The following is a 16083-nucleotide window of genomic DNA, read 5'->3' on the forward strand; positions in this document are numbered from 1 at the left end:
CTTAATTTGTGTTGCTCTGTCATGCTCATGTCATTGTCATACTAAATTAAGTTTATGCTACTTAATTTCAGTAGCACTACAGTATCACCTTCAAGCAGCTGGTACTTTGTTAAATATTAGTCATACACTATTGATAATACTTCCGTTAGTTGATCTGTACAGAATTATGTGGAGCGTGCTTTACAGTTTATTTCTAGGTATTTATTATTGTGCGTGACTACTGGCTGTAACTCCCACCATATAACCTTTTAGCACTTCACATTCTTGTAGATGACCATTTTGTTTGGCACTAAATGGTTTTTAAAATATAGATTGGACCAATTTTTAGAACAGTCTGCATTACCTACTACTCCCTCCATCCCAAATTATGTCATTCCAATTTTCTTGGAGAGTCAAAACATCTCAAGTTTGACTAAATTTATATAATAAAATAATAATATTTATGATACCAAATAAGTATCATTAGATTTTTCGTTAATTATATTTTCATAGTATACCTATTTGATGTCATAAATCTTTGTAATTCTCTCTATAATTTTGGTCAAGAAAAGCTTTGACTGTCCAAGAAAGTTGGAATGGCTTATAATTTGGGATGGAGGGGGTATTATATAATTATTAATGTTCCAGTTGGGAAACTCTTAATGGATTCTTCTTTTTTCAAAAAAATTCTTTGTTCAGATTGCCAAGAAGATAGCTAGGACTATTTTTGTGAAGGCCTGCAATAACATTGTTCGTTGTAAGATTGTCAAGCCAAAGGATGACCATGCCCGTATAGAGACGGCCGGAGTGAACTTTGAAGTGATCTGGAACCTCAACGAATACATCAGCATGCGTGACATCACGTCAAATGACATCCATGCGATACTGAAGACATATGGGGTGGAGGCCGCACGGAAAACCATCATCGATGAAGTGAGCGGCGTGTTTAAACCCTACGGCATCGATGTTGACATGAGGCACCTGAGCATGATCGCGGACTTCATGACCTTGGATGGCGGATACCGGCCTATGAACAGGATGGGGATTGGCCAGTTCAGCACCTCGCCGTTTGGCAAGATGACATTCGAGACAGCAACCAAGTTCATTGTGGAGGCAGCCACACATGGGGAGGCAGACTTTCTGGTGTGCCCCTCAGCGAGTGTCTGCCTCGGTAAGCCCCCAAAGGTTGGGACCGGGATCTTTGGGCTACTGCAGAATCTTGAATTGGAGCAGCCCATGGAAACCTAAATCTGCATTTGGTGCACGTCTGGCCTTCTGGAAGGTTCACAAGTTTTGGTCCTATCAGCCTTTGCACGGCAGTGAAATGTGCTTTAGTTTGCTTATATGGTTTGGCACGCTGCATCTGTGGTGGCCTCGTGGCAACATGTCATTTCATATGGGCATGCTGCTGGAAAAACTAGCAGAACATGTCAAATACCAGCTAGTGATTTAGTAATATTTACAGCATGGTAGCTAGTTGTACACATGCTTTAGAATGTCATTGTTGTCCAATGCTTGTTACGAGACAACTGGGTCATGTTTGTTGCTAGGGTCTCAGAAAACAACTCTGCATGACGTCAAGGACCGGGCACCAGCATTGTGATTATTGACGAGCATACATCATATATGGTTGCAATATTCTATTGGCACAATCTCGGGTCGCCTGCTCACCTATAAAGTCTACCCTGTCATGTGGAATACTAGAAGCATTCGTAAGATTTCTTAATTGGAGCATGCGTTCAGATAATAGTTTCGTTGCAGGCACGCGTCTACTTCAGAATATACTACCGTTCCCATCCAAATCGCACATGCGTCCTGTGTATCTTTCTACTTTGTTTATGTTCTGTACTACCGTGGTAGATAATCTGATGTATCGTGCGAGTAGTGTCAAGGAGAAGGCAACATGGGGAAGTGAAAACCTGCTCTATCCTGCAGTAACAACCGAAATGGAATTTATTAAAGAATGGCAGCAACAAGCACAGGCTACTGGCCATTTAGGCAGCTCCATTGTGCGTTCTAAGCTGGTGCAAAGAGGAGAAAGAAGGAAGCAAGAAGGTGCAATATATTGAATTGAAGAGCTCCATTGTGCCTTGCACCTGTTTATTTTTACACCCGGTGGCCGGTGGCCGGTGCAAATAATAGAAAACAAATTTTCTTCTGTCTCATCCTCTCGCCTCTCATTCTTCTCACCAAAATATGTGGAAGAAAATTACACGTTGGAAAACTTTTTTGCTAACAAAGTACTTGTTGACGTGTCAACCTTTACACCTTGTAAAGGGAAAATACGCTGTGGTTGCCCTTATATGCAATTATTCTGGGCGGATGGACAGGCGGCTCGGTTGGTTAGTTGGCTGGCGTACTTCTCGCGGTAGAATGCTTGGCGGCTGCAATGATATATTCAGCGAATGAAAACGAAATGACCTTTCTTTTGCTTATACATTGCACGGCCCAGCCCACAGGATAATTCGTTGGGTTTCATACAGTGTGACAGTGTCGGAACAGTCCTGCCGTGTGAATAAGGCCCACGCCAATGAGAACCATCCCAAGACCCAAACGATCATCATATAAATTTTGCTAAACAAAATAGCCATCTTAAATCATGTGTATCAAATGAATCAGGTAGGTACCAAATGTTAACATGTTCCCGCAGAGAAGCTCACTCGCACATGGAGGAGCATTAGCGTTACATTACATGGATACAAATTGTTAACTCGAACAGACAATGTGAACATATTCTCCCAGAGAAGCTCTCCAGTCGATTGAACAACTGAGGCATCGCATTGAAAGATGCTTCTAGTGTTGAGTCCTGCGTGCATTTTGATCCAGGCTTGCACTTGGAAACTTTTCTTTCTTCATTCTACTGCAGATAACTCCAGCAAGGACTGCACCTACACATGATTAATTGATTAGGTACCCATTGTCGGTAGAACCAAATTTCATTACCAACGTAACGAAATTACAAAGTTCAAAGGTTTAACAGTACTACCGCCCACAAACCACATACCCTATCCTAAGGCACTGAACACCAAGGGCTCAGAATGACTGGGACCAACCAAGCAAACACTGCAAGCCAACAGAGGCTGCGAAACAAGTTCAAAAGTATGTTATAGCTACTTAACGACTTCATTACATGCCCAAGACCCGACAGACAGCACGCAGGCAGGCAAAGAGACTAACACGGCGCGATCATCCAGAGCCATGAGCTGCCGATCCTCAGTGTTTCCTTCTTTTCATTGCTCACCCACTGTCATCTAATAGTAGAGTATGTGATGAACTCCCTGGAAGTGAAATGAAATGGCTGGGCGGGAACAGGATTCCTGAAACAAGAAAAGGCATAAAATCAAGATTTTAATTGTACATAAAATTCTATGTAGGCCATGTGGCATGAGATGGGTACAAGCATCAAATTCTATGTTAACTCTACTGTAGCTCCATAGATCTTGGTCTAGTCAAACATACTCATGTATTACAAAAAAATAATAGACATGCAAGGCATCTAACTTACGGTCTTGGTCCGTAGATCTTGATCTGTCGGACATGAGTATCCCTCCCGTTCAGATGATTGGATAAAACCGCAATTTGGAGCATAAATGTGTGAATGAATGTTTCTCTGCATACACTTACCCAAAAAGACATTAATATACCTGTCAACATTACAGAAGTAAAATCAAGTAGTACAAGGTTTAAACAGAGTGTCCCTTCCACTAACTTTTTAAAATAGTTTAAAGGGCGTACCCAGTGCAGAGAGCTCCCGCTCTATGCGGGGTCTGGGGAAGGGTGTCAGTGGCAAGCCTTACCCTCGCCTTCCACTCAACATCAACATCAACATCAACATCAACATAGTCTTTCAGTCCCAAGCAAGTTGGGGTAGGCTAGAGTTGAAACCCACCAAGAGCCCCAAGTCACGGTTCAAGCACTTCAATAGCTGCTTTCCAAGTACTCCTATTCAAACATAGATCTCTAGGTATATCCCAAGCTTTCAAATCTCTTTTTATTGCCTCCCGCCATGTCAATTTCGGTCTTCCTCTACCTCTCCTCATATTATTAGCTTGACTCAGGACTCCACAATGCACTGGTGTCTCTGGAGGTCTTCTTTGGACATGACCAAACCACCTCAACCGATGTTGGACAAGCTTTTCTTCAATTGATGCTACCCCTAAGCGATCACGTATATCATCGTTCCGAACCCGGTCCATTCTTGTGTAACCACAAATCCATCGCAACATACGCATTTCTGCAACACTCAGTTGTTGAATATGTCGAATCTTTGTAGGCCAACATTCTGCTCCATACAATATAGCCGGTCTAATCGCCGTTCTATAAAACTTGCCTTTTAGCTTTTGTGGTACCCTCTTGTCACAGAGAATGCTAGAAGCTTGTCGCCACTTGATCCACGCTGCTTTGATTCTATGGCTAACGTCCGCATCAATATCTCCATCCCTCTGTAGCATCAATCCTAAATACCGAAAGGTATCCTTCATAGGCACTACTTGACCTTCCAAACTCACATCTCCCTCCTCCTGTGCAGCTCCGTCAAAGTCGCATCTCATGTATTCGGTTTTAGTTCTGCTCAATCTAAAACCTTTAGACTCAAGGGTCTGCCGCCATAACTCTAGTTTCCTATTTACTCCCACCTGGCTTTCGTCCACTAACCCTACATCATCAGCGAACAACATACCCTCGCCTTCCACTAACTTTTTAAAATAGTTTCACTTCCTAAATTATTATGATGGAAAAATTCTTCAAGCATTCACTAGATAAAATATTTTAACTCTTTCCTGGTGAGATTATAGATGCAGTATTGTCTGCCTCAAATGTGTCAGTATCTGACGACAAACTTGACAGGATATCCATGTCTTTTCAAATTCAACACATAGATTCAAACCAAAATAACAAACCAAGGCTGTGCACATTTGTTTTGTCCACAAACATTTGTTTTCTCCTCCCACATGTATAAAGCGAGTATACTCATAATTTTGGGAACTAGCATTCATCTTCAAGTTACAATGCATTACCGTGGATCAGCCCCGGATAATGATATATGCACCCACCCAACTGGCTTTGCAAGCTCCACAGTTTTAATCTCCTGGAATCATGAGAGATTTTATTGAAAATATTCAAATGATGGCAAAATTGTTAGTTAGTAAGCTCAACATTTCAATTTTGAAACGACTAGTTCAGTGCAGCACTACATGCAATGCAGAAGCAATTCTCTCAGGAAATGCCAGGCCATATTAACTGTATCTAACTTCTAGGAAGGCACGAAATACCAGAAAAAACAATCTGGTTACAGTGTATAAAATCTGTTCAAGTTTAGCCTCAGAATGATTATTTCACAGGCTTTGAAACTCCGACTCTCTGTCCTACTCAACTCAGACGAATCAACATGTAAGATCTTGCTTAAATCTACTACAGCCGACAAGCTTCTGAACATCCTTCAAACGATCTCTCATGGAGAACAAGCGTACCTTGAGGTTGTGGAAGCCATCCCCGGCCCGGATGGAGATCTTGCTCGGCGTGTAGCTCTCGTCGAGCTTGAAATCCACGTAGAGCACAACAAGCTGCCGCGCAACACAGAACCAATTAATCTCAAAACCATCGGAATCACAAGACAAAGCGAATATAGCATAGCTACTGAAGCAGGCACCTGCAGCTGCACCTTCTTCTGGAACTGGATGTTCACCAGGTGCGGCTGCGCCCCATCAGACCTGAGACCAAAATCGCAGAACCCGAGTCACCAACTCTGACCTTCTAGCTTCAGCTAATTCAACAAAGAAACAAAAAAAAAATCGGTGATGAGCGGTAGCCACTGACTGCCAGTAGGTGTCGAGGTTGTCGTCGCGCAGTGCCGCGACGCCGTTGCCGGCCTTGCAGGAACTGACGCTCCACGCGGCCGTCTTCGCCATCTCCCGCATGTCCGCGTCCACAGTCAGCTCCGGGCTCCCTTTCAGCCGCCCAGCGCCTGGTGCCCCCGCCGCCGCCGGGGTCGCCGCCGCCTCCTCCTCGGCGTCGGATTCCATCGGACCAGTGCGAGGAGGGGAAGAGAGGGTGGGGGTAATTTTGGACGCCTTGATGACCAGTTGTGCGGGCAAGGAAAGCGGCCCAGAAGCAGGAGAGGAAGCAGGCCTTCAACAGGAATCGCAAAATGTAACAGGCTGGTTGCGCAAACGACCTAGGCGGACCGTGGCCTGCTCCGACGTGTGTGGCTTCCCTTTAATGGGCTGGTGGTTCGGCCTGGCATGCACGTGGGCTTCCACCACGCATCATTAACACGTCAATTGAAAGAAAATTTTGATTTGCCTCTGCATGTTAGTACTGTTATTAGTTCGATTTTCATCACCTTTTAAAAAATTGATATCTTTGATATTTCTAGCAGAGTATCTGCTTCTAAATCTATTTGCGCCATAGCATTGTTTATAAGGAAATCTATAAAACTAGACCATGATACATATGTTTTGAAACATTTTTTTATATATATATATTCACAACTTACGTTGTATGCAAGTAGGCACCTATGTATTAAGTAACTATAGGTAGCAATTTATGTTGGTAATGCAACTACACTAAGTTGGCCGTTGCCGTGACACGGCAGTAGTAGTACAATATATCACCAATACGGTGCCCTTCGGCTGGTCACAAAAGCCGGCTTGTTCGGCTTCTTTTTTCAGCCCGAACAGTGTTTTCCTCTCACGACAATTCAGCCGAAACGGTGTTTTTCAGCCAAATTCAGCCCAGCGAACGGTGCATTCCCATTTCTCACACAACACAAGCCAGCAATGGAACCTCATCACGGTCACGGCGGTGGAAAGCAGGAACGGTTGAATGAATGAATAATAATAAATGAATATAAAATGAAATATCAAAACTGTGAAACAGTAAACTGCAGGAGGTGAAAAGGAGAGGGTAGTATCCTCCACGTGATGAACCACGCACTGCCATTTCCGTAGGTTGCAAGCACAACAACAATGAGATCCCCATTCGTCACAACCTAATTCTAATACATCGCCACAGCACAGCCGCAAGAGCAATGCTCCAAGCAACACGAAGAAAACTTTGCTTTCTTCAAGTACAGGCCGATGATCACCCAATAACAGGCTCGCCTCCAACTGTTCTTCATGAGGGGATGGGAATGGAATGGATGACGTGTCCAATGGCCGAGTCTGATGAGGCTGGTTAGTTGGCCGGGTGGTTGTATTTCCTGAATACTCTCTCCTGGTTCTCCCTCCACCATTCCTCGGCCTGCTGCTCCGCAAATCTCCTCTTGCTGATCAGGAAAGCAATAAAGAGAAAGCAAATGATCAGCTAAAGTTGTTCCTAGAAGCAAATTTGTCTCGGCACAAAATGAAAACCACCAAATTCTTTGTGTAATTAAATGTGCTATCTAAGTGATTGGCGCTGGTTTCTTCTCTATGCAATGAAAGGAAAATGACTCGTGGTAGGGTAGGTACCTGAATCTGACACGCTTGAACACTTTAGTACCATCTCTAAGCTGGATGAGTGTCACATATACCCCTGGTTCAAACTGCTCAATCAGTTGCACTTCTCCATGAGTACCAAGCTTTGGTCCTAAGTCACCATTAGCTCTCGAGCTGTTTTCCATGATACGATGGCATGGAGATTCGCTCGCCAAGGAAACAGCCGAGCTACTTGCATTTCCTGTGCTGCCATCCTGAGACATTACGAGGTTGCCTATGCTTGCAGACTTACGATGCATACCTGTGACTTCCAGTGGACGAATACCTTGTTCTGTAAGAAATCTCGCTGAATGATTTTGCAGGGTTTTTAAGTTGTCAGCAGCATCACTGGGCACCCTATCTGCAATACTCTTGAGCTGAAGAATGAATGGGCGTGATACGTGAGCACTCCAAGACAGATCCAGCAAACATGTAAATAAAGAAACACTATTTTATGAGCCACAAAGCTTATATCAACTCAGGTTATTCTCTATTCAAATTTAAAAATAAGTGCTCTTAATACTATGCTTTTTCATTCGCAACAATGTTGAGGCACACCTATATTTGTATTTTAATTGTATTATAGAAATCTTGGTACTATAAATTGAACAGAATAAAAGGAAGCATACTATTGAGTCTCAAGTATGCAGCATGATGTAGGGGCGAAAGCCCCTCCAGTTCCCTCAAAAAAAAAGTATGCAGGCATGATAGGAACTTAAAATTTCAACAAGCAAGCTCAAGAGCTGCATATCAATCTTACAAAACTAGTTTAATAATTTACCTCATTGTCAAGAAACCTAATGAACTCCAAGATACCATTACGCCTTGAAGACTCTTCTGCAGCTATAGAGGCAGAATTTTCAGCTCTCCTTTCCGCTTTCTGCAGTTGCTCTTCTTGGGCATCACATTTTTGTTTCAAGTTTATTAACCTGACAAAAAAACTACCATTTTATCAACATCAACTATAAACACGATAAAGGCAGAAAAAACCTATGGTATTCTAAATCATACCTGAGACTGCAACTTTGAGATATCTTCATTCAGCACCTGTTTAGCCATCCTTCAAGTTATCAGTGTCACTTTTACCACAAAGAGGAGTCGCTGCTGATGGACTTGGCTTCTTTGTGAGAGGAGATGGTGACATAGGCATGGCCATTGGCATTGGAGCCATTGCCATAGGCTTCAGACTAGCTGGACCACCAAATGTTGCACCAAAAGCGAGATTGTTAAAAGGTAACATGGAAGGAACTTGGGGTGCCCTCATTGTGGACATAGGATCTGGTTTTATCTCGTTTCTAACTGCTTTTATCTCAGCTTGCTTGAGCGGTTCGGGTGTTGATCCAGTTGCAAGCCTGGAAGGCCTTATTTCTGGCCTCTCTGACCTGTCTTTGCTATCAACAGAGCGACGAGCAATGGCATTTCTTTTGCTATGTGAACTGTTGCTGCTGGTCTCTGCAGCCTTAAGTTTCATGAAGCATGAATCGCATACACGATGTGGTTTGCCAGGAGTTGGTGCCAAAGCAGCTTTCAGAACTTTTCTTGAACTACACGCATGGCAATGAACAAGCCCACAATTGTAACAATTATGTCTCTTTCTTGTGAAGCCAAATGGTTGTCCTACAACCTGAGCAGACAGGACTGATCAGCACCTGAAACCCACTTATGTATACAAATGCAGGTCGTGAAATTAGAACCACACTGCTATACTTTTAACATGACGATCTTTTAATGCTTCCACAAGAGTTGGCTTTTTCTTATCTTCAACACCACCATGTCCCAGCCTCCCATTGGCCCCCATTCCCCATGTATATACTTCGCTTCGTGAAGTCAAGACTGCAACATGGCATGAGCCACATGAGATCTCTTCAACCAATTCTCCAGCCAGCCTATCTTGTACGGAGATAGGTTGTTTACCGTCAGATTTTGGATTCCCAAGCTGGCCATTGCTAGAGCTGCCCATTGTGAAAACATGACCAGATGTAGAGAGGGCAATGGTCATACTATGTCCACAAGCCACCTGATGGAAATTATAATCAATGAGAGATTGAACGCAAGCAGGAACAAGCCTAGCATCTTTATCCCCGATGACCTAGTTGATTCTTGTCACCAGCACCCCAGGTATATAGCTTCCTGGACATCACATTCACACCTGCCTGATTACTACCCTCCACAATCGCAGCAGAATGCCAGAGTCCACAGGCAACTTTCATTGTTCTAAATCCACTCAAAGTTTCGACTTCCTTTGGATATGCAATAGTTTCACGATTCCCATGTCCAAGAGCACCAAATGTTCCATCACCAAAAGTGAACACTTTACCACTTGATGTGGTCAGTGCTGAATGCCATGAGCCGCATGAAACAGACAATACCTGAACCCCTTCTAAAGGTCCTGAGACTCGTTTTGGAAGCCAGTGGCTAGCTCCAAGCACCATGTCCAAGCAATCCAGCATTGTAGTATCCATCACCCCAAGTGTACAAATCACCAGAGGCAGTTACAGCACCAGTATGGAACTCCCCGCATGCAATATATTCTACATTTGATACTGCTAAGGCTTCAACAAGTTTAGGACGACTAATATCTGCATCGGTCCCATGACCAAGCCGTCCGCCAAGTTCTTCACCCCATGCAAACTACTTCTCCTTGCCTAGTAGTGAGTGCAATGTGCCTATAACCACACGCTATCTGTTGTACGTCCAAGACAACATCTGATTCAAGTGGTTTAGGAATTAAAATGTCTGCTTTGGAGCACAAATAGTTTGAGGATCCTTCTGTGGGGATCACATCAGTCCACTACCTCACCCCACACATAAACATCACCAAGGGATTCAATGTCATCTTGTCCAGAACCTTGACTTGAAGAACTAGGAGCACTGGAAATACTAAGCCGGCTACTGTCTGTACTTGCTCTTAGCATATTTCCACGATCAGATACAACATCTGTTTTTGCTGAGTTGAGAGAATTGGTTGTGCTATAGCCAGCTGAGTTAAAAGTACGTGTAATACTTGAGGCAATATCTAATGTTGTATCATGAAAACTGTTATCTTGGTAATGTGATACTTCCTGAAAAACATAAAGAAATGCTTAGCTTGAAAATTCTGCAACACTTGATCAAAGGTAAGGAACAGTAGAGTCTGGGGCAGTCCAGCTGATACAAGAAAGGTCAAGTGGATAAACTACTAAGTACTACTTTATTAGAGGCTAACTACTATGCGGAATAAATAAGAACCAAATAGCCCCTCACCCCCCACCCCTTGTTTTGTTTGTCAAAGGTACCATAGATCACATACATGCTTATCCTTATGACTTTGTAAACATATAATGACATATGTGTGCATCGATCAAAATACCATATTTCCTAAAGCAAACCTCACACATAGAAACCAATGTATTAATGAAATTTGAACCAATCTCAAATACTGAAAGCAAACCTCACACATAGAAAATATAAGTATTGATTTAACTGTAAAGTAAACAATGTGGCAAACTATTAGGAACATCAACTCACATCTGAGACTGATAACCTATCACTTGGACCATCAGCTGAATAACTTTTACGGCATGAAGTAATAAGTGTCTCAAGTGTTGAAAACCAGACCTCAACTTCTGCTTGATCCTTGCAAACCTGTAGATCAGCTAGAATCTCATGTAATTAAGGTCTTCCACGAATTGTAGTAAAAGATAGATCTAAACACATAACTTCTGCCACTAGTTTAGTGAAAGTTGTCTAAATCATATATACTTTACCAAGTCAAGGGAACGTTGGCCGTTCTTGTATATCAAAGAAAATGATAGGTAGTCCTTCTCAGGGCGTAAAAACCTCCTAAATACAGCCTGCCAAGAAAAGAAGATGAATTCATGTATGTCAAATTGAAATGTCTGAGACCCCATGTCTGAATAAATTATTGGACACTAAATATTGTAGTTTGACACTAAATTATTTGTATAGCAGCAAAGTAACCATCTAACTCAGTGGAAAGTTGTGCTTTGACTTACAGTTCTCTGTCCAGGAATGATTCTAGAGACTGAAGACAGTACAAGGTGCTTCACTTTGCTATGGGAATGCCAATACTAATGATGTTTCATCCTGTAATGAGAAATCATCAAAGGAATGTTATCTATGTACAGGCACTTAAGAAGTTAAAATTGGCATAAGAACTTACACTAGAAAGTCTGAACTCACGAATCTTGGGTCTTCCCTTCCGACTGTACTTGATAAGATTACTGCCTTTTTTGAGAGTTATAAGGGCCTTTGGGGCATATGGAAAATGTACATGTTAGCATTTCCAATTGACTAGGGCTTAATGACATGCTCAGGCAAAATAGAATAAAAGGGACGGCATTTAGATACTCACATTATCATCTGGTGTCATCTAAACAGTAACATGTCAACATCCTATTTCAGGTAGTGGATCTTGATCACCTGCAACTGCACATGCAGGCTAACGTTGGGACCTCAGCATCACCAAGAACGGATTCAGAACAAATCAACATGAAACGTCGCTGTCCATTGATATTGAAGAAAATTGTACGGTGATCATAACAATACGAAATTTCCAGATTTATCGACAACAACCAATACGTTCTTATAGGATACCGACCCATGCGCAGATAGATCTCTTAACCTCCCAATCTTGGCTGGTTCCTTTTTTTTCTGAAACATTACAGAAAAATGGATTGACATTTCCAAATAGATTAACGGTGTTGTATATATGGGGGAAATAAAATAATAAAAACAAACGAAATGCAACGCGATTAATACTTAACCACGAAGCGCATAATTCTGTTCCAGATAGGATGAAAGATTTGGAATTGAGGGCGCAGAACGAAATGCACAATCCATCCGACGCAAGCCCCCAGTCTTGCATGCTTACCAGCAAAATAAGAAATCAATCGGAGTCTGGATGGATCTTCACTCCACGCCAGTCTAGAGGGGACAAGGACGACGAGAGAAGGGCGGGGAGCGCGGTTGGGGTGGAAGGACGCATTGCTCTGCATGGAGGGAGAGGGAGGCGTGTTCGGCGGGGAAGAGCCTAACGATAGTTGGGAAAGGAACGAGTGGTCTGCAAGATCGTGTCAGCGACAGGGAGGAAGCTGACCCGGAACATGACGCGGTCACCACCGAACCAGGCGCCCCGGGAACAGAACGCGACGCGGTCACCACCGAGCCAGACGCGCCGCGTTCCAAGCGTGGGAGCCGAGCCAGACGCCCGAGCGTGCTCATCAGTGGACCAGAGTGGGCGTGAACGGTAGGTTAGACGCAGCTGCAGCTGCGCCTGCGGTTCACGCCGGGCCATGCCCTGTATAAAGAGGGAACACGAGAGGGAGAAGGACATCAACGTACAACTATAAGAACAAATCAATACCAATGCTTCCTCCGCCCTCTGCTTGCGTTCCTGAGCTTCTGACCCCTTTCTTCTCCAATTCCTAACAACTTCTTCCCTTCCGGTCTCTGATGCTAACAATCTGGTACTCAGAGCCAATACCGTTATCGCAATTTCTTTGCCTCCGTTTCGAATCACAAACGGCCTCGGTTGGATTCCTCTCGGCGACGAACAGCGGCTGCTGAGCGACTGCCTGAGAGCCCGTAATTCCCCGGCCCTGGAGCGAATTGGAGCGAATCGCGATCTGGATCTCTCACCTCCACCTACGCCACCCCGACCGCTCCCACCCAAGCCGCCGATCAGCCTGCCACTATACCCGCAAAACCAAAAGCCTCGCCAGTCGCCACCATGAATCTCGACACGCAGCTCCTGCTGGCGGAGATCCAGAAGCTCTCCGCCGACCAAGCCACCATCCAGAAGCAGCTCTCCGACCAGAAGGACCTCCTCGAGCGCTGGTTCATTGAAGCCGATAAGGCCCTAGACAAGCGCTTCAGGAAGGCCGACGCTGCGGTCGAGCAGCGGATCATCGATTCCGAGCTCCGTCAGGACGAACGCCTCATCAACATTGAGAAGGCCGCATCCGACCTCACCTCCTGGCGCCAAGAGCACGAAGGCATCGTCGACGACCTCTGCCTTCGCATCAGTGTCAGTGGACCAACCTCAACAATGGCTAGAGCCCACCTATCTTTAGCATGCATGCCTTGTAACGCCTGTGCCGCACTCGCCGCGTCAAGATCCGCAGAGCGTGCTCCGCACGCCGCATGCGTGCCCGGTCACCGCGGCGCCCACGCTCCTGCGCTAAGCCCGCTCGCGCATGCGCTGGAGTGGCCACGACCACTGATTGTATACTATATATGTACACACACAAGATCAATGCAACTCGTCTAGTTGATCCACATACTCTTTTATGGTATCGGAGTCCACGGTCTCTCTCTAGAATCCCTCAGCCACATCTTCTTCTTCCGCTGCTCCGATGGCGCCTGCCTCCAACCAATTCGGCGTCTCCGACTCCTCATCATCCGATGGGGGCTTCTCCATCACGCCTGCTTCGTCCGCCGCCATCCAAGGGATCTCGATCCGCCATCATGTCCCTGTCATCCTCGTCATGGACGAGGGAAATTACGACCAATGGCGGCACTTCTTTGACTCCACTCTCGGCAAGTTCAGGCTCGAGAGCCACATCTACTCCACCACCCCTGATGATGACCGCGATGGCGAGTGGCGCAGGGTGGATCACTGCGTCGTCAACTGGATCCTCGCCACCGTCTCCAAAGGCGTGTTCGACATCGTCCGTCGCGATCGCCACGACGCGTTCTCGCTGTGGCACGCCGTCGAGGGGCTGTTCCAGGACAACGAGATGCAGCGCGCCGTCTACCTGGAAACCGAACCGCGTTCCCTGCAGCAAGGGGACATGTCCATCAATGCCTACTGCACCAAGCTCAAGCGGACCGCCGACCAACTCCGCGACATCGGCCATCCTATCTCCGAGCCAAGCCAGGTGCTCAATCTTCTCCGCGGCCTCAATCCCCGGTACCGCTACGTCAAGCCGGTGATCACGTCGAAGTACCCGCCGCACACCTTCCAGACCGCGCGCTCCTTCCTCATCCTCGAGGAGCTCAGCGCGGAACACGATGCCAACGCGGAGTCCAGCCAGGCACTTGCTGCGACTCATGGCGACATCAGCAACGCCTCCTCCAACTCGGCGTCTAGCGTCCACAAGGACGGATCCTCCTCCTCAACCAACAACGGCCGCTCCAACAACAGCGGCAATGGCCGTTCCAACAACCGTTAGGACCAGCGGCGTGGGCGTGGGCGCGGCAACGGCGGCGCGCCATGCTCCGGGAACTCCAACAACCCCAACGCACAGTCCGTTCCATGGGCTGTGGGCTACAACCCTTGGCAAGGCAGGTGCAAGCCTGGCCCATGCCTTTCCGCGCCCCAGGAGCAGGTGTTCTAGGCCCCCGTCCGCCGTTCCTACCTCAGCAGGCGATGACGGCAACACACATGACCGCGGCTCCACCCGGCAGCGCATTCAACCCCAGCGCCCTCTACGCCGCCCTTCCGAACGCCGGCATCCCACACCACCCACCGAACGTGTCGGAGTGGTACTTCGACACCGGCGCGTCCTCCCACATGTCGTCATCCCCTAGTAATTTTCCATCCTCCTCTCTTCGACCATCATCTTCATCCATCACAGTAGGTAATGGTGTGCAGTTGCCTGTCAAACACCAAGCGCACGCCATCATTCCTACTGCCACCTCTCCTCTACACTTAAATGATGTTCTTGTTTCCCCTCATCTCATCAAAAAATTGATCAGTGTGCGCCGCTTAACTCGTGATAACAATGTTTCAATCGAGTTTGACCCCTCTGGTTTTTCTATCAAGGCTCTTCCTTCCAGGGCGGAGATGCTCCGATGTGAGAGCGGTGGCGACCTCTATCCCCTCCGTCTTCCCCAACATCAAGCATTCACCGCATCATCAACAACTCCCTTGTGGCATCAACGGCTGGGACACCCCGGACACCCCATCACTGATCAGATTTTGAGTTCTTTTCCATTTCATTGTAATAAGTCTGATGCTCACTCCTGTTCTGCATGCCGGCTTGGGAAACATGTTCATCTTCCCTTTGCTGGATCTACATCACAAAGCTTTTTCCCTTTTCAATTAATCCATTCCGACGTTTGGACATCTCCTGTTTTGAGTCATTCTGGATATAAATACTATGTCATTTTCTTAGATGATTACAGTCACTACTTGTGGACAGTTCCACTCAGAAACAAGTCTGACGTTCTTCCCACTATCCGTGCTTTCATTTCATACGTACACACTCAATTCCGTTTACCTATTATTGCATTTCAAACAGACAATGGTCATGAATATGACTCCACGGCCTCGCGTCTCCTTTTCTCCTCCCTTGGCATTCACCTACGTCTCTCATGTCCGTATACTTCACAGCAAAATGGGAAGGCCGAACGCATTTTACACACTGTGAATGATTGTATATGAACTCTACTAATCCATAGTGCAGCACCACTTGCCTTCTAGGCCGAGGCGTTGGCCACGGCGACGCGCCTGATCAATCGGCTTCCATGCCGAGCTACTGGCACCATGACACCGTACAACCTGCTCTTCAGTGTGTTGCCCTCCTACGATGAACTCCGGGTCTTTGGCTACCTCTGCTTCCCCAACATGATCGCCACGTCGCCGCACAAGCTCGCCGCGCGTTCCACAAAGTGCGTCTTCATTGGGTATCCTTCAGACCACAAA

General features: G+C 45.9%; 3 protein-coding genes and 1 pseudogene across 7 annotated transcripts in view; 2 read left to right on the plus strand and 2 right to left on the minus strand.

Annotated features, from left to right (window-relative positions):
• The window catches only part of LOC136513376 (DNA-directed RNA polymerase I subunit 1), a 30524-nt gene extending 28893 nt beyond the window's left edge, over positions 1 to 1631 (plus strand). For all 5 annotated transcript variants that reach the window (XM_066507382.1, XM_066507381.1, XM_066507383.1 and 2 more), the window contains one exon: positions 679 to 1631. In XM_066507382.1, coding sequence (XP_066363479.1) covers positions 679 to 1227 — 549 coding nt within the window. In that variant the 3' untranslated portion in view covers positions 1228 to 1631. The remainder of the gene's footprint in view (positions 1 to 678) is intronic.
• A 1246-nt stretch (positions 1632 to 2877) lies between these two features.
• On the minus strand, positions 2878 to 6047 carry LOC136512157 (anaphase-promoting complex subunit 10-like). Its single transcript, XM_066506140.1, has 6 exons — positions 5794 to 6047; positions 5627 to 5687; positions 5448 to 5540; positions 4995 to 5065; positions 3485 to 3589; positions 2878 to 3296 (listed from the first exon to the last, which is right to left on the minus strand). The coding sequence occupies exons 1-6, from the start codon at positions 5997 to 5999 to the stop codon at positions 3227 to 3229; spliced, it is 606 nt and encodes a 201-aa protein (XP_066362237.1). The 5' UTR covers positions 6000 to 6047; the 3' UTR covers positions 2878 to 3226.
• A 761-nt stretch (positions 6048 to 6808) lies between these two features.
• LOC136512156 (PH, RCC1 and FYVE domains-containing protein 1-like) lies at positions 6809 to 12463 on the minus strand (annotated as a pseudogene).
• Positions 12464 to 13789: 1326 nt separating this feature from the next.
• Positions 13790 to 14608, plus strand: LOC136511215 (uncharacterized). Its single transcript, XM_066505376.1, has one exon. It carries the CDS (start codon positions 13790 to 13792, stop codon positions 14606 to 14608), a length of 819 nt encoding a protein of 272 aa, XP_066361473.1.
• Positions 14609 to 16083: the final 1475 nt, after the last annotated feature.

Source organism: Miscanthus floridulus, chromosome 16 (genome assembly GCF_019320115.1).
Source record: "Miscanthus floridulus cultivar M001 chromosome 16, ASM1932011v1, whole genome shotgun sequence".
Lineage (NCBI taxonomy): Eukaryota > Viridiplantae > Streptophyta > Magnoliopsida > Poales > Poaceae > Miscanthus > Miscanthus floridulus.